At 41.9% G+C, this 14,973-nt stretch overlaps 1 protein-coding gene across 6 annotated transcripts in view; it reads right to left on the reverse strand.

The window, feature by feature from the left end:
* LOC117962476 (NT-3 growth factor receptor-like) overlaps nt 1-14,973 on the reverse strand; it is an 81,208-nt gene that overhangs the window by 56,267 nt on the left and 9,968 nt on the right. For all 6 annotated transcript variants that reach the window (XM_034901483.2, XM_034901482.2, XM_058995619.1 and 3 more), the window contains 2 exons: nt 14,035-14,109; nt 13,812-13,883 (listed from right to left, as the gene is read on the reverse strand). In XM_034901483.2, the coding sequence (XP_034757374.2) occupies nt 13,812-13,883; nt 14,035-14,109 (147 nt within the window). The remainder of the gene's footprint in view (nt 1-13,811; nt 13,884-14,034; nt 14,110-14,973) is intronic.

The raw sequence follows: 14,973 nt of genomic DNA on the forward strand, positions 1-14,973 counted from the left end.
ATGCCAATGTTCTTGATAGACAACATTTCTACAGATAAAACACACTAATTGATATTGGGGGTCATTGGTTTTAGTGCTTATAACGTCTCTGGGCCACGTCCATTTAATGTTTTCTTTGCAAGTTTTAAAGGCGTTATTGGTCTATTTGTGGTGAAACAGTTTAAATAGATACACACAGAGCAAACTGTACCTCATTCCCATCAAGAGTTGAAGATTGGCATCTCTCCTAATTTCTCTCCCAGTTTCAGCGCAGGCTGCTGTCTGTAGCTCTTTACTCTGAGCATGTCAGTGTCACTAATTCAGAGTCCATATTAGGACTGGCAATGCCCTTGTGCTGTGCGTCTCATTATCACTCCTGAGACAGAGGGGAAGGGTGCCATGATTCCTAGCCCTCTGCTTTCAGAAACCAAGGCAAAACTACAAATGAATAAAACTGCTCTTTCCAAAATTCACAAGTGGAACTGGAGCTTGTGACCAGCTTCACACAACATGATGGTAGCAGGCCAGTGTGCTGATATTGCATCTCAATACGATCCATGTGCCTGCTTACAAGAAACAATTAGGCAGATTAACCTTTGCAGTTATGCAGCCTCCTCTTGTAATCAAGCGCATGATAACATACAGTGGCTACAGGGTGCTGATTTCTGTGTGCACTGCACTGATATTGTAATTATACAGCACTGTATGTGCTTTTCTCTATTGTAACTTACTTTCCATACTGTCTGCCAGGGTGCTTTAGAAACAGGACATGTTTATTCTGTGAGAATATTTATAAATAAATGAATACTTTCTCCAGTGCTCAAATTTGATATGCTCTCTGCAAAGTTCATTTAGTTTCATTATTTACCTTTAATGTACCATCTATTCATTTGTACCTAAGAACATAAGAAAATGTGCGAACGAGATGAAACCATTCAGCCCATCTAAGCTCGTCCGCTTCCTAGTAGCGGATTGATTTCAAAACTTTGTCAAGTCGAGTCTTAAAGGATCCAGCTGACCCTTACTCAACAACATGACTAGACGCCCATTCCATACCTCAACCTAATGCTTTGTTCTAGGCTGAATAGATTCAGTTCTTTCAGCCCATTTTTGTAGCTCATTCCTTTAAGCCCTGGGATTAGTCTGGTTGCCCTTCGTGGGACTCTCTCCACGGTCAGAATGTCCCTTTGGTGCTGTGGTGACCATAATACCAAATTTGACTGGCTTGTTGCTTATCCCCTGATCTAAATGGTTGATGTAGATAAGAAACATCAGCCCCAGTTCCAGGTTTCCCCTCTTACAAGTACTCTCTGCTTCCTGTGTTTTAAACAGCTTTGTATCCACTTGCATGTGCTACCAGCCCCGTGGATTGCAGTTCGGTATATTCACCTTTAATGTGTCTATTGATTTGTATATGAGATCTAGCCAAGGCATTTGAAGGTCTTCTCACCTCTCAAGCTCTTAATGAATAACACAGTTTGTAGAGAAAACCAGATTGTCCCTAACTGTAACTTGTGCTTCTTTTCAAGATACAACAATGAAGTTCATTTGAAAATCATATGCAAAGAGGGAGTAGTAATACTGTAACCTATCTTAGAATCTGTCCTTTTTTAAAATGTTCTGTTTACTTTTCATTCCCTGGCTTGTTAGAAAAGCAGAACAATGCATTTTCACATATTGAGATCCCCTTTAAAAAGCTCCCTAGGAACTCTTGTGCTCTTCATTATCACAGGATAATAACTATCAGAAGAGCAATGCCACACCCCAGCTCTCTCGTGGGCAGAGCAGGCCTTCTTTAATAATGCATGCAATTCAAACCCAGTGCCCCAGACCTGCTAACTGCCTCATTAAAGTGATAATGGGGGTATCAGACTGGGTTTTGTATGTTTTTCCAACTTATCCAATCTCCATTGCTGCTGTTGTTTTCACTAGAATGCATATCACAAGACTACCAGGTCACACTTTTTATTTTATGTAAGGAACCAGAGAAATAGATCATTCTGAATACTAGATAAAGCTTGACAGATGTAAACCTTTTTCCCCACATAGAAGCACTGCCCATTAAGGACACAGATGCAGAATGTACTTTATCATGTTTAGGCAGAGAGCAGTCAGTTCCAAAGCAGTAAATGCATTGTGTGATGAGTGAATATGTAGTGTGTCTCTTATTGTTCAGGAGGTGTGATCTTGTATAGCTCTGGGTGATCAAACTGTGCAAAATGATATCCTTTATAATAAGAGACTCCCCAAACTACCATGTGTTGGAAATCACAAGACCGAAGATTTCTTTGGTCAGGAACTGCTATTAAAGAAAACAAAAGTGCTTGTGGTGTTTATTTAACTTACAATTGTGCTGCATGCACTGTGCACAGGATGACATCTGAACACAGGATACAAGGTGCTCAAACTGTAACACATCCTCAACTTGATTTTTCAGAATTGACTTCCATTTAAAAAATCATTTTACAGTTATAATAAAAGTGAACATAATTGGAACAGCTAATTTAGTTTACTGTTCTTAGAGAGGCAAATAAAGAGCAGATGTTGTTAATAAGAAGATTATCGAAGCCTAATTAGTTTTGTGCAAACAGCACCTGCAATAAATACAGCTGGGTCTCTCTGTAAAGAACTGGTATTTAGATAATGGCTGCTTTATATTTCAATGAGGCCAGCAGCTCTCTGCTGTCAGGAATGGGTTACCAAGCCACACTGCTGCTGCTAGGAACCAACATGTTTCCAACTTCAGAAACTTCAGAAATCATGTGTTATTAACCTGTCAACTGGACTGGCTCCCCCTTATTCTGTAGTATAACAAAAGCAATTCAAACTGTCCCGATACAGAGACTGAGAGGATCTATAGTGTCTTCAGCACACCGTTCTGTATGATATTCAGCACATTTCAAAAGCAATTCAAACTGTCCCGATACAGAGACTGAGAGGATCTATAGTGTCTTCAGCACACCGTTCTGTGTGATATTCAGCACAGATGGAATAATGGTGGCTTAATAAAAGCAATAATCATGTGTACTGTACATGGAACTAGTGGAAGAGTGCCAGGCCTGGGCAGTGTATGCTAGACATGGAGGATCACAACCATACCCTCCCTCTCAGTGTGGAAGGCTGGGAATGAAACAGTTAAACTGGTCAAAGGAAGATGAACTGGAGCTTAAAAGAGAACTCAAGCCTGCTTTCACACTGGCTGAGGGAAGCATCCTTTCCAAAGGTCACCTATCATATAGAGAGGAGAAATGTCAGCTTAAATTGGATTTGGGGGAAAATCAACCATCAAACATGACACCAGCCCTCCGCAATGAACAGTCACAGTTATTAAAATAGAGAAATGTGCACCAAGGCAAATAAATGAGCATGGAAATAGAGAAACAGCGCGCATCATCACAAGATGCAATTGAAAAGGAGAACCTTTTCCACAAATACCTCAAAGATGAAAGCAGCATCTCTTTCCATGTTTAATGTACTTGATCTAGTTTACCCAGATAAGAACATCCATCCACAGACATGCAGCTCTCTCTCCTCAGCTCCCAGACTCATCTGTACTTTCAAATTCAAAGAACATGCTGTTTAAATACCTGAATCTCTTACAAAACGGACTGTATTACAAACACATTGTCTCTGTGCATTGCTAGATTGGTACTCACAGAATGCCAAAACAAATGCAAGGATTGAGCATCATACTTAAACACTACATCATGCTTGCTAATCACGTAGTCAGATGTGAGGCTTTATTTCAGATGGCTACAATGTGAATGCAGTTTGATGCAATATGCCAAAACCGTTACTGACACCACTGCACCACACTGACAGGTGACTATGGCTAACTGTTTCCCATCATTTCTCCTTTACTCCTTTCCCATACATTCTTGTGGATGTTCCATCAGTGTTAACTAAAGGCAGCGAGCCTCTTGATTGTGAAAGTCAGGGGATTCTCTCACTTGCTACAGCAGCATGATGTGTCATTAAAGGAACTGACTTCATCAATGCTCATGTTGAACCACACAGGCTGCTATGAGAACTATTCAGAGCTGCAGCCTGCAGCTATTTCTACTCTTCTACTTCTCCAGGTTTTCATCAGAATCATTGTATCCCAGGGACACATTGATTCCAGAATCACCCACTCAATAAATGTGAGTCTCAGTGTCTGCAGGTTCCCTGTCCAGCCCTGTTCTGCACACAGGCTACATTGCTATACTTGGGCTTAGAGGCACCAGCCCTATCTTGTATAGCAGGACCACTGGGTTGCAATTATTTGGATTAAGGATTGGTGTTGCCAAAGCTACAGGATGTGTGCCAGAACATATTCATACAGAATACATTTTGTTTGGGCAACTGACAATATAACAGGCAAACTGCCTTAGTTTTTATTATTCTGTTAGCAAATGTTTTATTCATAAATCTGTGCCAGAAGGCAGAAAGTGTTGTTTATAATTGTATAACATACAAGATGTGCACCAGTTAAGAAAAGCACATTTCTGTGGGCGCCACGCATTTTATTATTGCTCTTTTTTTCAATTTTAATATTTGTGAGAAAAACATCTTTTGTGGAAAAGTTCACTTTTCTTAAATATTTGTAACTGTTCAGTGACACGTTTTTTGACAGCTGATTTTGGGAGCTATAGTGCTCTTTACAAGCAGCTAGACCCTGGACCTTGTCAGAAACCTCTTGCGCCCATCTGATGAGAGAGCAGTTAACTTTGCAAATGCCACCTCAACAAACACAGTCTGGACTCCTCCCAGAACATCAGGGACAGAGCGAGAAGCAGTGCTGGCTGTCTACATTCTTTCACTAGAGAAACAGCTTGATTTGTCAAGTTATCTCTCCTGAGAACACCCCAATGGTGACCTCCACAGGGTCATTGTCAGTGTTTCAGTTTCAAACACCTCTGCTTCTCCTCCCAACACCCTGTACTCTTTAAATATCACATCGATACAATTCATGTATTACCACTTACATAAGTGATAGCTCATTTAAAAAGGCACCAAACAGATCAGGTACCTACTGTCCTTACACAATATGGCCTGCACCCCAGAGCTATAAATGCCAGGCTCTGTCCCACTTACCTCCAGCTGTCCCTGAATTTCTTGAGGCCGTGTCCCCCATACGACCCACATACACAGTACCTGTCAATCATTCATGACTTTTCACTGTCCCAAAAACATTCTAACTCCTTTAAATGTAAATTGAGGTTTAGCATTAAAGTAAGTTTCTCCACAATCATGGGAAATACAATTAAAATGGAATAAAATTGTAGCATTCTGTGAGCCTGGCAGAGCTATCTGGATTTCATTGCAGCTGAATTTTCTTGCTTATTGTATATGGTGGTTGTTTCTGAGGGATACACACCATTGATATTCTAATGCATTCTGTGCCCAAATCTATGCAAATTTGCACATTTTGTTTTAACGCTCCCCTGAATTAAAACAGCCCCTGCACATCTGAGAAGGATCTCCCTGATTCAACTCTAAGCAACAGGGTGACTAGTTAATCTTCCTTCAGACACACACATCAATCAAATACACCATGGAAGACTTCTTCAAGAAAGTGATCATTCAAGCAATGAAATCAATATTTGGTGGCGACATCAGAAGCACATTTAAGACTTTTATTGCCCCCCTTTATTCCCAAAACAAGCCCTGAAGTTTGAATAATAAACAGACCCAGTAAGGACATTAATCGTTGCTCAGGTCTCAGCCAGACGAGCCTCTACACAGCCCTGACAGCACACACCGTTTCATTATTTTCTTGCTTGAAAGCTGGTGGCACAATCCATATGGGAAAGCACTCCTCCATTTCCAAAGAGCCCCTCCCTGGAGCCTGGCAATGTTCAGCAGTCAGGCTGAGAAAGATTAACAGCAAATACAAACAAAATAGTTTTTGTGTGGCTTTGAATACACAGAGTCCAAAACGTGTGACAATAAGAAGGATCCCATTTACTGCAGAAGCAGCTACCGGGAGTATTACCTGGGGGTTTCTGAAGCACCACAAAGACACATATTCATTTAGGAAATTGTGTAGGGACATCTGGCCCATTCATTCTGTGCACTGTGTTTCCTAGGCAGATTAGATTAGAACAGTCTCTCCTTTGCGAAGCATAATATTCCTTGTGAGGGGAACAAGGGGGCATGATGATGTCATACTTTAAGCAAAATAAATGAACAGACCTTTCCAGGCAGTGTAAAAAGCAAAGAGTTAGCAGAACAGCAGGCAAGATGAAATTGGCAATATAAGTGTTTATGGCTTCTTGCCACCCCTCTGCCACTGCCACCCGCAATCCTTCTGCCACCTCATTGGCATCAGCGCTGCCTACCAGTGAGTCATTAGCAATAATGGTCAGGGAGAATCCGTGGATTGAGGAGGTGCCCCCTGGCCTGCTTTTCTACTGGGCAGCTGTTTTAATGCCAGGGGAAATATAGCACTGGTTCCCTCATTTACCATTACACCTGATTTCAATACATTCTCCTGCAGCATTCAATCTCAAATAGCTTGTCTTCAGTAAACTATTACAGTACATGAATTAAAAGCAAATTCAATAGGAGTTTAAAATATCCTTTGGGGTGTACATAAGTAGAATCCCTTCACTTAGGCAGAAGCATTGATTAGGCCTCCTAGCTTGTGAATTGAAATCCTCATTTCAATTTCAAATTTAAAACAACTAGACAGGAGGTTTAACAAATGCATCCTCCAAGATTAAGGGCTTCTACCTGTAATTAAGATTGTCTCAACCAAAACTACCATATTTATACACAACCGTACTACAATAAAAAAAAGGTCTGGGTACTTTCACCTTAACTGGGAAAGCACTTGTAACACATCTTCTCTGCTAAGAAGAACTGTACGTAGCAAGAAGGTAACGTTCATACACGAGCCCCAAAGCCATCATCACTGTCCCACTGGATCTGCCCATTGTAACGTTCATACACAAACCCCAATGCCATCATCACTGTCCCATTGGATCTGCCCATTGTACCACCACAGCCCTGGTACAGTACGTGATATTTACTGATGATTCACTAAAGAATGAAATACTACATAGATATAAAAGCTCTTAAAGTATAGTTTTATTTTATGCAATTTGATCTGCCCTGTTCCACTTCACTGTGTTGAAAGTAGTACAATCAATAAGTGACAGTGGACTGTAGCATTGTGACTGCAGTTTAACAGCACTACAGCTGATGGGTTTACATACAGGTGTGATCATTTACACTACAGGTCATCAATACTCTGCGGTTAAACCCTATAAAGAGAACAGAGCTGTGAATGTGCTTGATAACCAGAGAGACTGTCTAAAACAATGCTTCCCTTACTAAGGGCGCTCTTGGGAATAGAACGCTGAAGAATTTCAGAACAAAGGCAGTTGTTGCAAAGTTGTTTGCATGGCATAGCTGGAGAAAAAATAAAAAGAAATCTGTCTCTAATCAAATGGCTTACATTCTTCCTATGCAAACCTCTTATTTGTCGCAGCCTTGTGAATCAGCTGCATTTGACTAGGCTTAGATTAAATGTCAGTCTCAACTATTTCTCAAATTGAAGGCGCAAGATGCAGTAATTTCACTCTTAAGATACCTACAGTGTGTACATATACAGAAAGAGTGTCACAAAAGACCCTCTGTGGGAGAAATGAAGAACAAAAGAATCCTGGCAACATGACAGCTCCACACCCTGGTGATGAGCTGCACAGTAACCACTACATCAAAGTGTTCATGCATTAATAGTACCTGAAAAACAGCGTCTCCAATTGTGACATCCATGGGTTAATTCACTGTCATTCACGTCATACCCACTGCATTACACAAATACATACTTCATACTCACTGCGTTACACAGATGCATCCATCACTTCATACCCACTGCATTACACAGATACATCCACCACTTCATACCCACTGCATTACACAGATACATCAACCACTTCATACCCACAGCGTTACACAGATACATCCACCACTTCATACCCACTGCATTACACAGATACATGCACCACTTCATACCCACTGCATTACACAGATACATCCACCACTTCATACCCACTGCATTACACAGATACATCCACCACTTCATACCCACTGGATTACACAAATACATACTTCATACCCACTGCGTTACACAGATACATCCACCACTTCATACCCACTGCATTACACAGATACATCCACCACTTCATACCCACTGCATTACACAGATACATCCACCACTTCTAGGCCAACAGAATGCATCTATTTTTATACTGGGATTGGCTAAAGGTCCCTGTCTGATTTATAAAACTACTCAGGGAGAGTGCTAGCAAGAAGTCACAGGCCATTACCCTGCCCTTGGCTGCCCTATTAGTCTGAGAAACAAGTACACCGATTTCTACGAAAAAAGGCAATCCTCTGAGCGGCAGACCTGAATCTCCAAGCTGACCTCTCTGTCTCTCTGTCTCATCCTTGCTTCATGTTCGCGGTGACCGATCGATTCCTCTTGATTGTGTGCTGACAGCCAGGACAGTGCAGAGGAGAAATGACAAGAGAACCAGTTCATCAATGTGTGCAGGGCTGGATCAGACCGACAGACCCATCTGAAATTCTTAACTTAGCAGGTCCTCACATTCACCCCCTCCCCTCTAGCTCTCAGTCAGCTGAACAATGAGTTTGCCGATCCTACACCAACAAACACTCAACTCCACATAAACCTTGTGTTACACAGAAGTGCTGCTTTAGTTCTTTACATCAATCCAATACAATTACAATCTGACCAATGTTAGCCTGTCATTTCTATTCATATAGTGCTGCATGCAAACACACACAATAAAACTATTGAGGAGGAAGAAGCAGCTCTTATTGCCTTTGTGTAGACACAAAGAATGAGGCACGATCCTTCCAAGAGGTTATGAATTCTACATTAGCCCTGTCCTGCTTCTGCATGCAAACAAAGTCCTGATCTCTGTCCAGAAGAATCTTCAGATAAATGTGATCATTATTATTAATTACAAGTGTGCAGGTCACTCTCAGATTTTTAAATAATGTAATACACATTCAAGTAAGATCACAAAACACAATTGCTCTGTTGAGGCTTGTGTCTATAAGCAATCCCTGACAGTGAGGCCTCTGATTTTTGTCCTCTTGTTTTCTAAAACCTTTCTTTCTATAATACAACATTACAGCACTGTCAAATTCCTATTAGTAAAACACCACACCACTGTCAAATTCATATTTGTAAAACAACATCAGAGCACTGTCAAATTCCTATTTGTAAAACACTATAGCAATGCTACTGTCAATCCCTGCCTGAGAAACCCCTGTGCTAATTCTTCTTCTGGTTTTATACACTTAGATTTACCTTTATCCTCACACTTGCTTAAAATGGGGTCTTCGAGTTCTGTTTGGCGCGGATTGCTCTTCAAGAAGACTTGCATTGAAGGACTGTGTGTGTAATGAATACATACTCATGCAAGATGGATTGGAGTGAATGAACCCTCTGTTGAACAGATGAGATACGGCCATCCCCCAAAACACATCACATCTCTATTTGCAATCTGCACAGTTTGCAAATTTCTCATTGGTTTACCACGCTTTACGAAGCATTGACCATCTATTTCAATTATTACACAAAATAAGACATATCAAGAAGGTTCCCAGTGGGGGCATGGGGGCACTACACAGGACTGCCTCTGGACTGACTGTACCAGCATTGTGTGGGTAAGAGGTTCCCAGTGAGGGCATGGGGGCACTACACAGGACTGCCTCTGGACTGACTGTACCAGCATTGTGTGGGTAAGAGGAGGCTTTACGCATACAGGTACTGTACAGCACAAGTTAACAGGGTGCTGAGGAAGGCAACATCTATCATTTTTATAAAGCATTTTGTAACAGTGTAAAGAACAGAACAGCCTAGGGAGTATAAATCACAGTTAATTTCATTCAGCATAAAGTCATTTTTCACTTCAAATCGAAAGCATGCTGGGCTGACCTAATGCTCTATTTTCACACCATTTTCCAACATGTTCTGTGAGATAAACCCCCTTAACCACGGTAGATTCTCATTGGTTTTGTGCGAAGAAGGAAATTCAAAGAGGATTAGAGATTACGGCTGTTCCAGGATTCGAGTGAGTGAAAAAGGGCTCTGCTGTGAGGTTTCACACAGAGACAAGCGGGGACGTGGTTTATATACTTAAGAAGCGTCACTAAAGACCTGAGCCCCCGCTAACTTGTTATCTCTGCAGCCTCTTCCACTAATGTGGTCTTATAAAGGCCTTTAAAGAAGAAACAGGCACACTACATGACATGGCAGTGTTTAGCTCAATTAATGTTAAGTGCATCACTCTTTACTTTCCAAACATTTCTATCGTATCATTCGCATAACATGTTTAATTTGAACATGAACAGTGCAGTTTGCTTTATAAATTGTACTTGGTGAAATTGGTGTATACAATAGCAAAATCTGTTTTCAGAGAACAGATGCTGCATAGATCTGCTTGCACATAATCCTGAGGACTAGCAGCAGTATCTTCCTGCTTCTTGTTTAGACTTTTCTATCATTGATTAGAAGCCTTGTGGAATGATTTCTCATTCAGAAAGGTTAGATGCTGTGGAACAGAAACAAACAAGCAGCGGCTCAGATCCTCTACCTCTCTGCAGGCTTGTGATGCTTTTCCAGCCTTTCTTTATCCCTGCTATCTCTGATCCTCTACCTCTCTGCAGGCTTGTGATGCTTTTCCAGTCTTTCTTTATCCCTGCTATCTCTGGTCCTCTACCTCTCTGCAGGCTTGTGATGCTTTTCCAGCCTTTCTTTATCCCTGCTATCTCTGTCATGAACGATGGTTTTAAAGCTCACACAAAGTTCAGACGCTTCACTTCATGTCCCAATGTTGGAGGTGATGTCAGTGATGTGCTCGCCCCCAAATACAGAACATAAAACCGCAATACGAGAGCCTGGGCAGCTGTGAACAATGGCTCTGTTCCAGAGAGCCCCAGATAATCCTGCTGAGACGCTACATCTCCTTTCCAGTTTAAAAGACACGAGAAATGAGAGCACAGCTTCAAAGCAGCAGCGTACTAGACTCTTGGTTTCCAAACAGGCATCCGTGTCCTTGTTTAATGTGAGTGACAGAGCAGCAAGCATGCTTCCAGCTGCTATGTACACAGCATGTCAGTTGAGTGCAGATTGAGGAGGCAGGGGCTGCTGTGTGGTCTGTTATTGTATAAAAGCCTGAAATCAGCAATGCGCCTGCCTATAGTAAAGCGCTACAGAATACCCTCTTTTATCAAATTCTAACAAGTGCTAAACGGAAACCTCATTAAAGAAGAATCTTTTACTTTCACATTCCTGTCTTTTGATTAATGGCCCCCATAGCATCCATGCCACTGATATGAAGTAGAGTGGGTCCCATGCATTCCCAGGTCAGACAGATCGCTAGTCAAGGTATTGATCTGCACATCTGCCATACTGGCTGGCATGATCTCCTACTGCCAGTGAAGTGACAAAACAGTACCTGTCACCCTGTAATCTGAATCTAACTGCTAGAAATCCTGCTGTGGAAAAACTCACTGCCGTGGAATGGACTCAGACAGCCACAGCACGATGAAAACACATATTTAATTCCAAGAGAGACACAGATTCAGACAAACAGACACATGCAGGCGATCACAGAGTAATGCAAGGAAAAGGGTGGTATGCAATTCCGTGGAAACTGTGGGCAATGACTGGCAATAGTATTGAAGATGCAAAGGCAGCAGCTTGTACTTTCTTTGCTGCGAGTGAAATTGATAGAATGACAGCTCTAATTGGCACAACGGTGCTTCTAATTGTCACAATTTAAATCATGGAGGCTTAATCTAGGAACCTCAAAGCAACTTTGCTACTGGTAAATGATTTGCATATGTGATGATGCTTAATTATGAGAGAAAAATGTAAATCTTGTTATTTTGAAAAAATAAAGTAGAGGAATATACACACCCTCATAGCGCAGCTAAATCGTGTTGGAGCAGATGGGCTTTATTTAAAACCACAGTAAATGGTCTGAATTCATTAGACTTGCTAGGCGCTATATTGGCTGGAGAGTGACGAGGTCTCTGTTTATAACCAATTTAAACACAGAAGCTACAACACATTCTTTCCACACTGCCTGCCCCCAGGCAATGTGCCTCAAGCCTGCCCTAAAGGAACCCCTTTCTGACAGGGAGAGACGGCAGTTCTCTCTTCATTGCCATCTCCTTGGCCTCTCTGACACCAAGCAAACAAGGGAGCCAATTAGCACCACTTGGTACGTGTTTTTTATGATGTATTAACTGAAGAGCAAAAAGCAGGATCTCTTTTTTACATTGCCGACAGCTTCCTGTTTACAATAGTTCAGTTTATTTCTTTTAAGCTTGTTTTTTTATTGGATTTGTGCTTCTTTTTGAGACAAGAAGGTCATGCCTGATACCTGCTTTTATGTCTGATCTACTTTCTATTTGCCACCAAAGACACAGTTCTGTATAGAATGAGGGTTTCTGCAGAAATACAGTACTACATTGCTACAGTGATTAAACCTATCAAAGGTTCTGGCTGTTGTGCACTCGCTACACACAGCTGCCCCACAGCCACATATAATATAGATCAAGGGTGTCGATGCACAGCATCCTGTGTTTCCACTGCAGTATCCTGATGCCCTTGCTCTATACGGTATCCTGATGCCCATGTTCTACACGGTATCCTGATGCCCATGCTCTATACGGTATCCTGATGCCCATGCTCTATATGGTATCCTGATGCCCATGTTCTATACAGTATCCTGATGCCCATGCTCTATACAGTATCCTGATGCCCATGCTCTATACAGTATCCTGATGCCCTTGCTCTATACGGTATCCTGATGCCCATGCTCTATACGGTATCCTGATGCCCATGTTCTACACGGTATCCTGATGCCCATGCTCTATATGGTATCCTGATGCCCATGCTCTATACAGTATCCTGATGCCCATGCTCTATACAGTATCCTGATGCCCATGCTCTATACAGTATCCTGATGCCCATGCTCTATACGGTATCCTGATGCCCATGCTCTATAATGTAGTACACATTGCAAGTGCTATATAGACCTCTCCTTACCATCGACACCTAATTGAACCCCCTCCCTTCTGCACCCCAGAATGAAATCTTCCACGCCACCTCCACGGGGCCCCAATCTGCATTCGTAACGAGGTTCAATTAGCTGCACATCTGCTGCGCTTGTTACTGGGTGGACGGGGCTGCCGTGACATTCTCTATTCATTACATGTTAATGAGGTACTCCATTACATGTTAATGAGGTATTCCAGTTTAACTTGTCCACTCCACTGTAAATGAAACGGCTTCAAGCCCCCTCCCTCACCACACATATACAGCCAGATCTTACTGTAATCATGCAAGAATCAACACCCCCCTTCAATTGAAATGATACTCAGCTCCTGAAAACTTCATTCCTCTTGCTATTTACTGACTTTTTGGAATATCATAGCCTCCTGCCATCCTGTGTGACACGATCCTCTGTGAAAGAAGTCACCTCTGAATTCACTTTCTATCTCATAGCTCTTTCTGCTACTCCCTCGCTCACATAAATACACACACACACTCTCTGATAAAGCTGCATTGTAAAAACAATTCCTCTAGTCACCACTGGAGGAGCTCGATTTGGAAACACCTTGCTTCTTCTTTCTTAAAGGGTACTTATTAGACAAGAGAGCTGGACAAACAATTCCTTAATCTGCCACCTTCCTCCCCTGTCTAATGTGTACGCTGCTCAAATCCCTGTAATGTATTTAAACAAGTCATTCAAGAAGTATGTAAGTATTGTTCGCATTAGAACCCTTTTACTCACATGTAACGCAGATGTGGGTTCTTGCCAAAGGCTCGTGGCAGTATGCTTCGAAGGCCTGAGTTTATGATGGTGCTGAAAATAATGAAAACACACAATTCAATGCTTTTAGGATGGCATTAGTGATCTCATACTGCAGATATACTACCTTGACCAGAGCAATTGATAAGGATTACCATAGGAAATATCCCCTGAAAACAAAGAAATCCATGCAATCAGAACTCACAGTCTTTGCAGTCCAGTGTAGAGCTCCATGTCCACTGAGTTCAGTGTCTGGAGGCCTCTCCAGTTCTCAATGTGTCTGTGTGAAAACAGAAGACCCTGTGGTTAGTGTTTGGGGTTCATCGCCAAGACCAGCCTACTTAAAGCTTCAGAAATGATGTGCACAATGTTTTATAGATGACAGAGCCCTGTGACTGGGATAGAGCCTGGATGAGCCCTGGGACTGCTCCTTATTACTAACATGATGCACACTGCTGCTCTATAGTGTGGGTTTTTCCTCCAAACACACAATAGAGACATTCCAGTGAAAAGGAAGCTGACAAAGTGGAACAAGACAGAACTAAAAGAAACACAGGAACTAATAGAAATCAATACATCAATAGCTAGAAAATGAAAATGAATGAATTCAATTGATTGTGGTGCTCCTTGCAGACTGCACACAAGCCTTTCCTGTGGGGGCTAATTGAGCCATTGACTAATCGACTAACTGATGAGTTAAGCCATTCAGCAGTTAAATGAGTTGCAATGAGGATGCAATGCTTCAGACTGGTAGCAAGCCCTGCTTTTCTTCAGTGACTGCATCCACACCACCCAGTCCGAGACAGGCTTGCACATTCTGTATATGGAGTGTTTAACACACACTGAGCGCAAATGTAACCCTAAAAGCCCTGATTATTACACAGTCTTCTCTTTGTGTTCTCATAGCCAATCTTGTACCACAACACGCATGTCAAAGCAAACATGCATTTTCTTTTAGAAAATATGAATCCGGCAACACACTCGGTGAAGGAAAGCTTGCATGATTGCTTTACTTTCTTTAACCTAGTGTGGTGCCGGCTACCACTTACTAAAAGAAAAGAAACATTGTCCCCTCTGAACACACAGCAATGGAACAGCCTGATAGCGAGGATTATAGGGAAGCTTATTTCATTAGGGAAAAGAA

Source organism: Acipenser ruthenus, chromosome 21 (genome assembly GCF_902713425.1).
Source record: "Acipenser ruthenus chromosome 21, fAciRut3.2 maternal haplotype, whole genome shotgun sequence".
Taxonomy (NCBI): Eukaryota; Metazoa; Chordata; class Actinopteri; order Acipenseriformes; family Acipenseridae; genus Acipenser; species Acipenser ruthenus.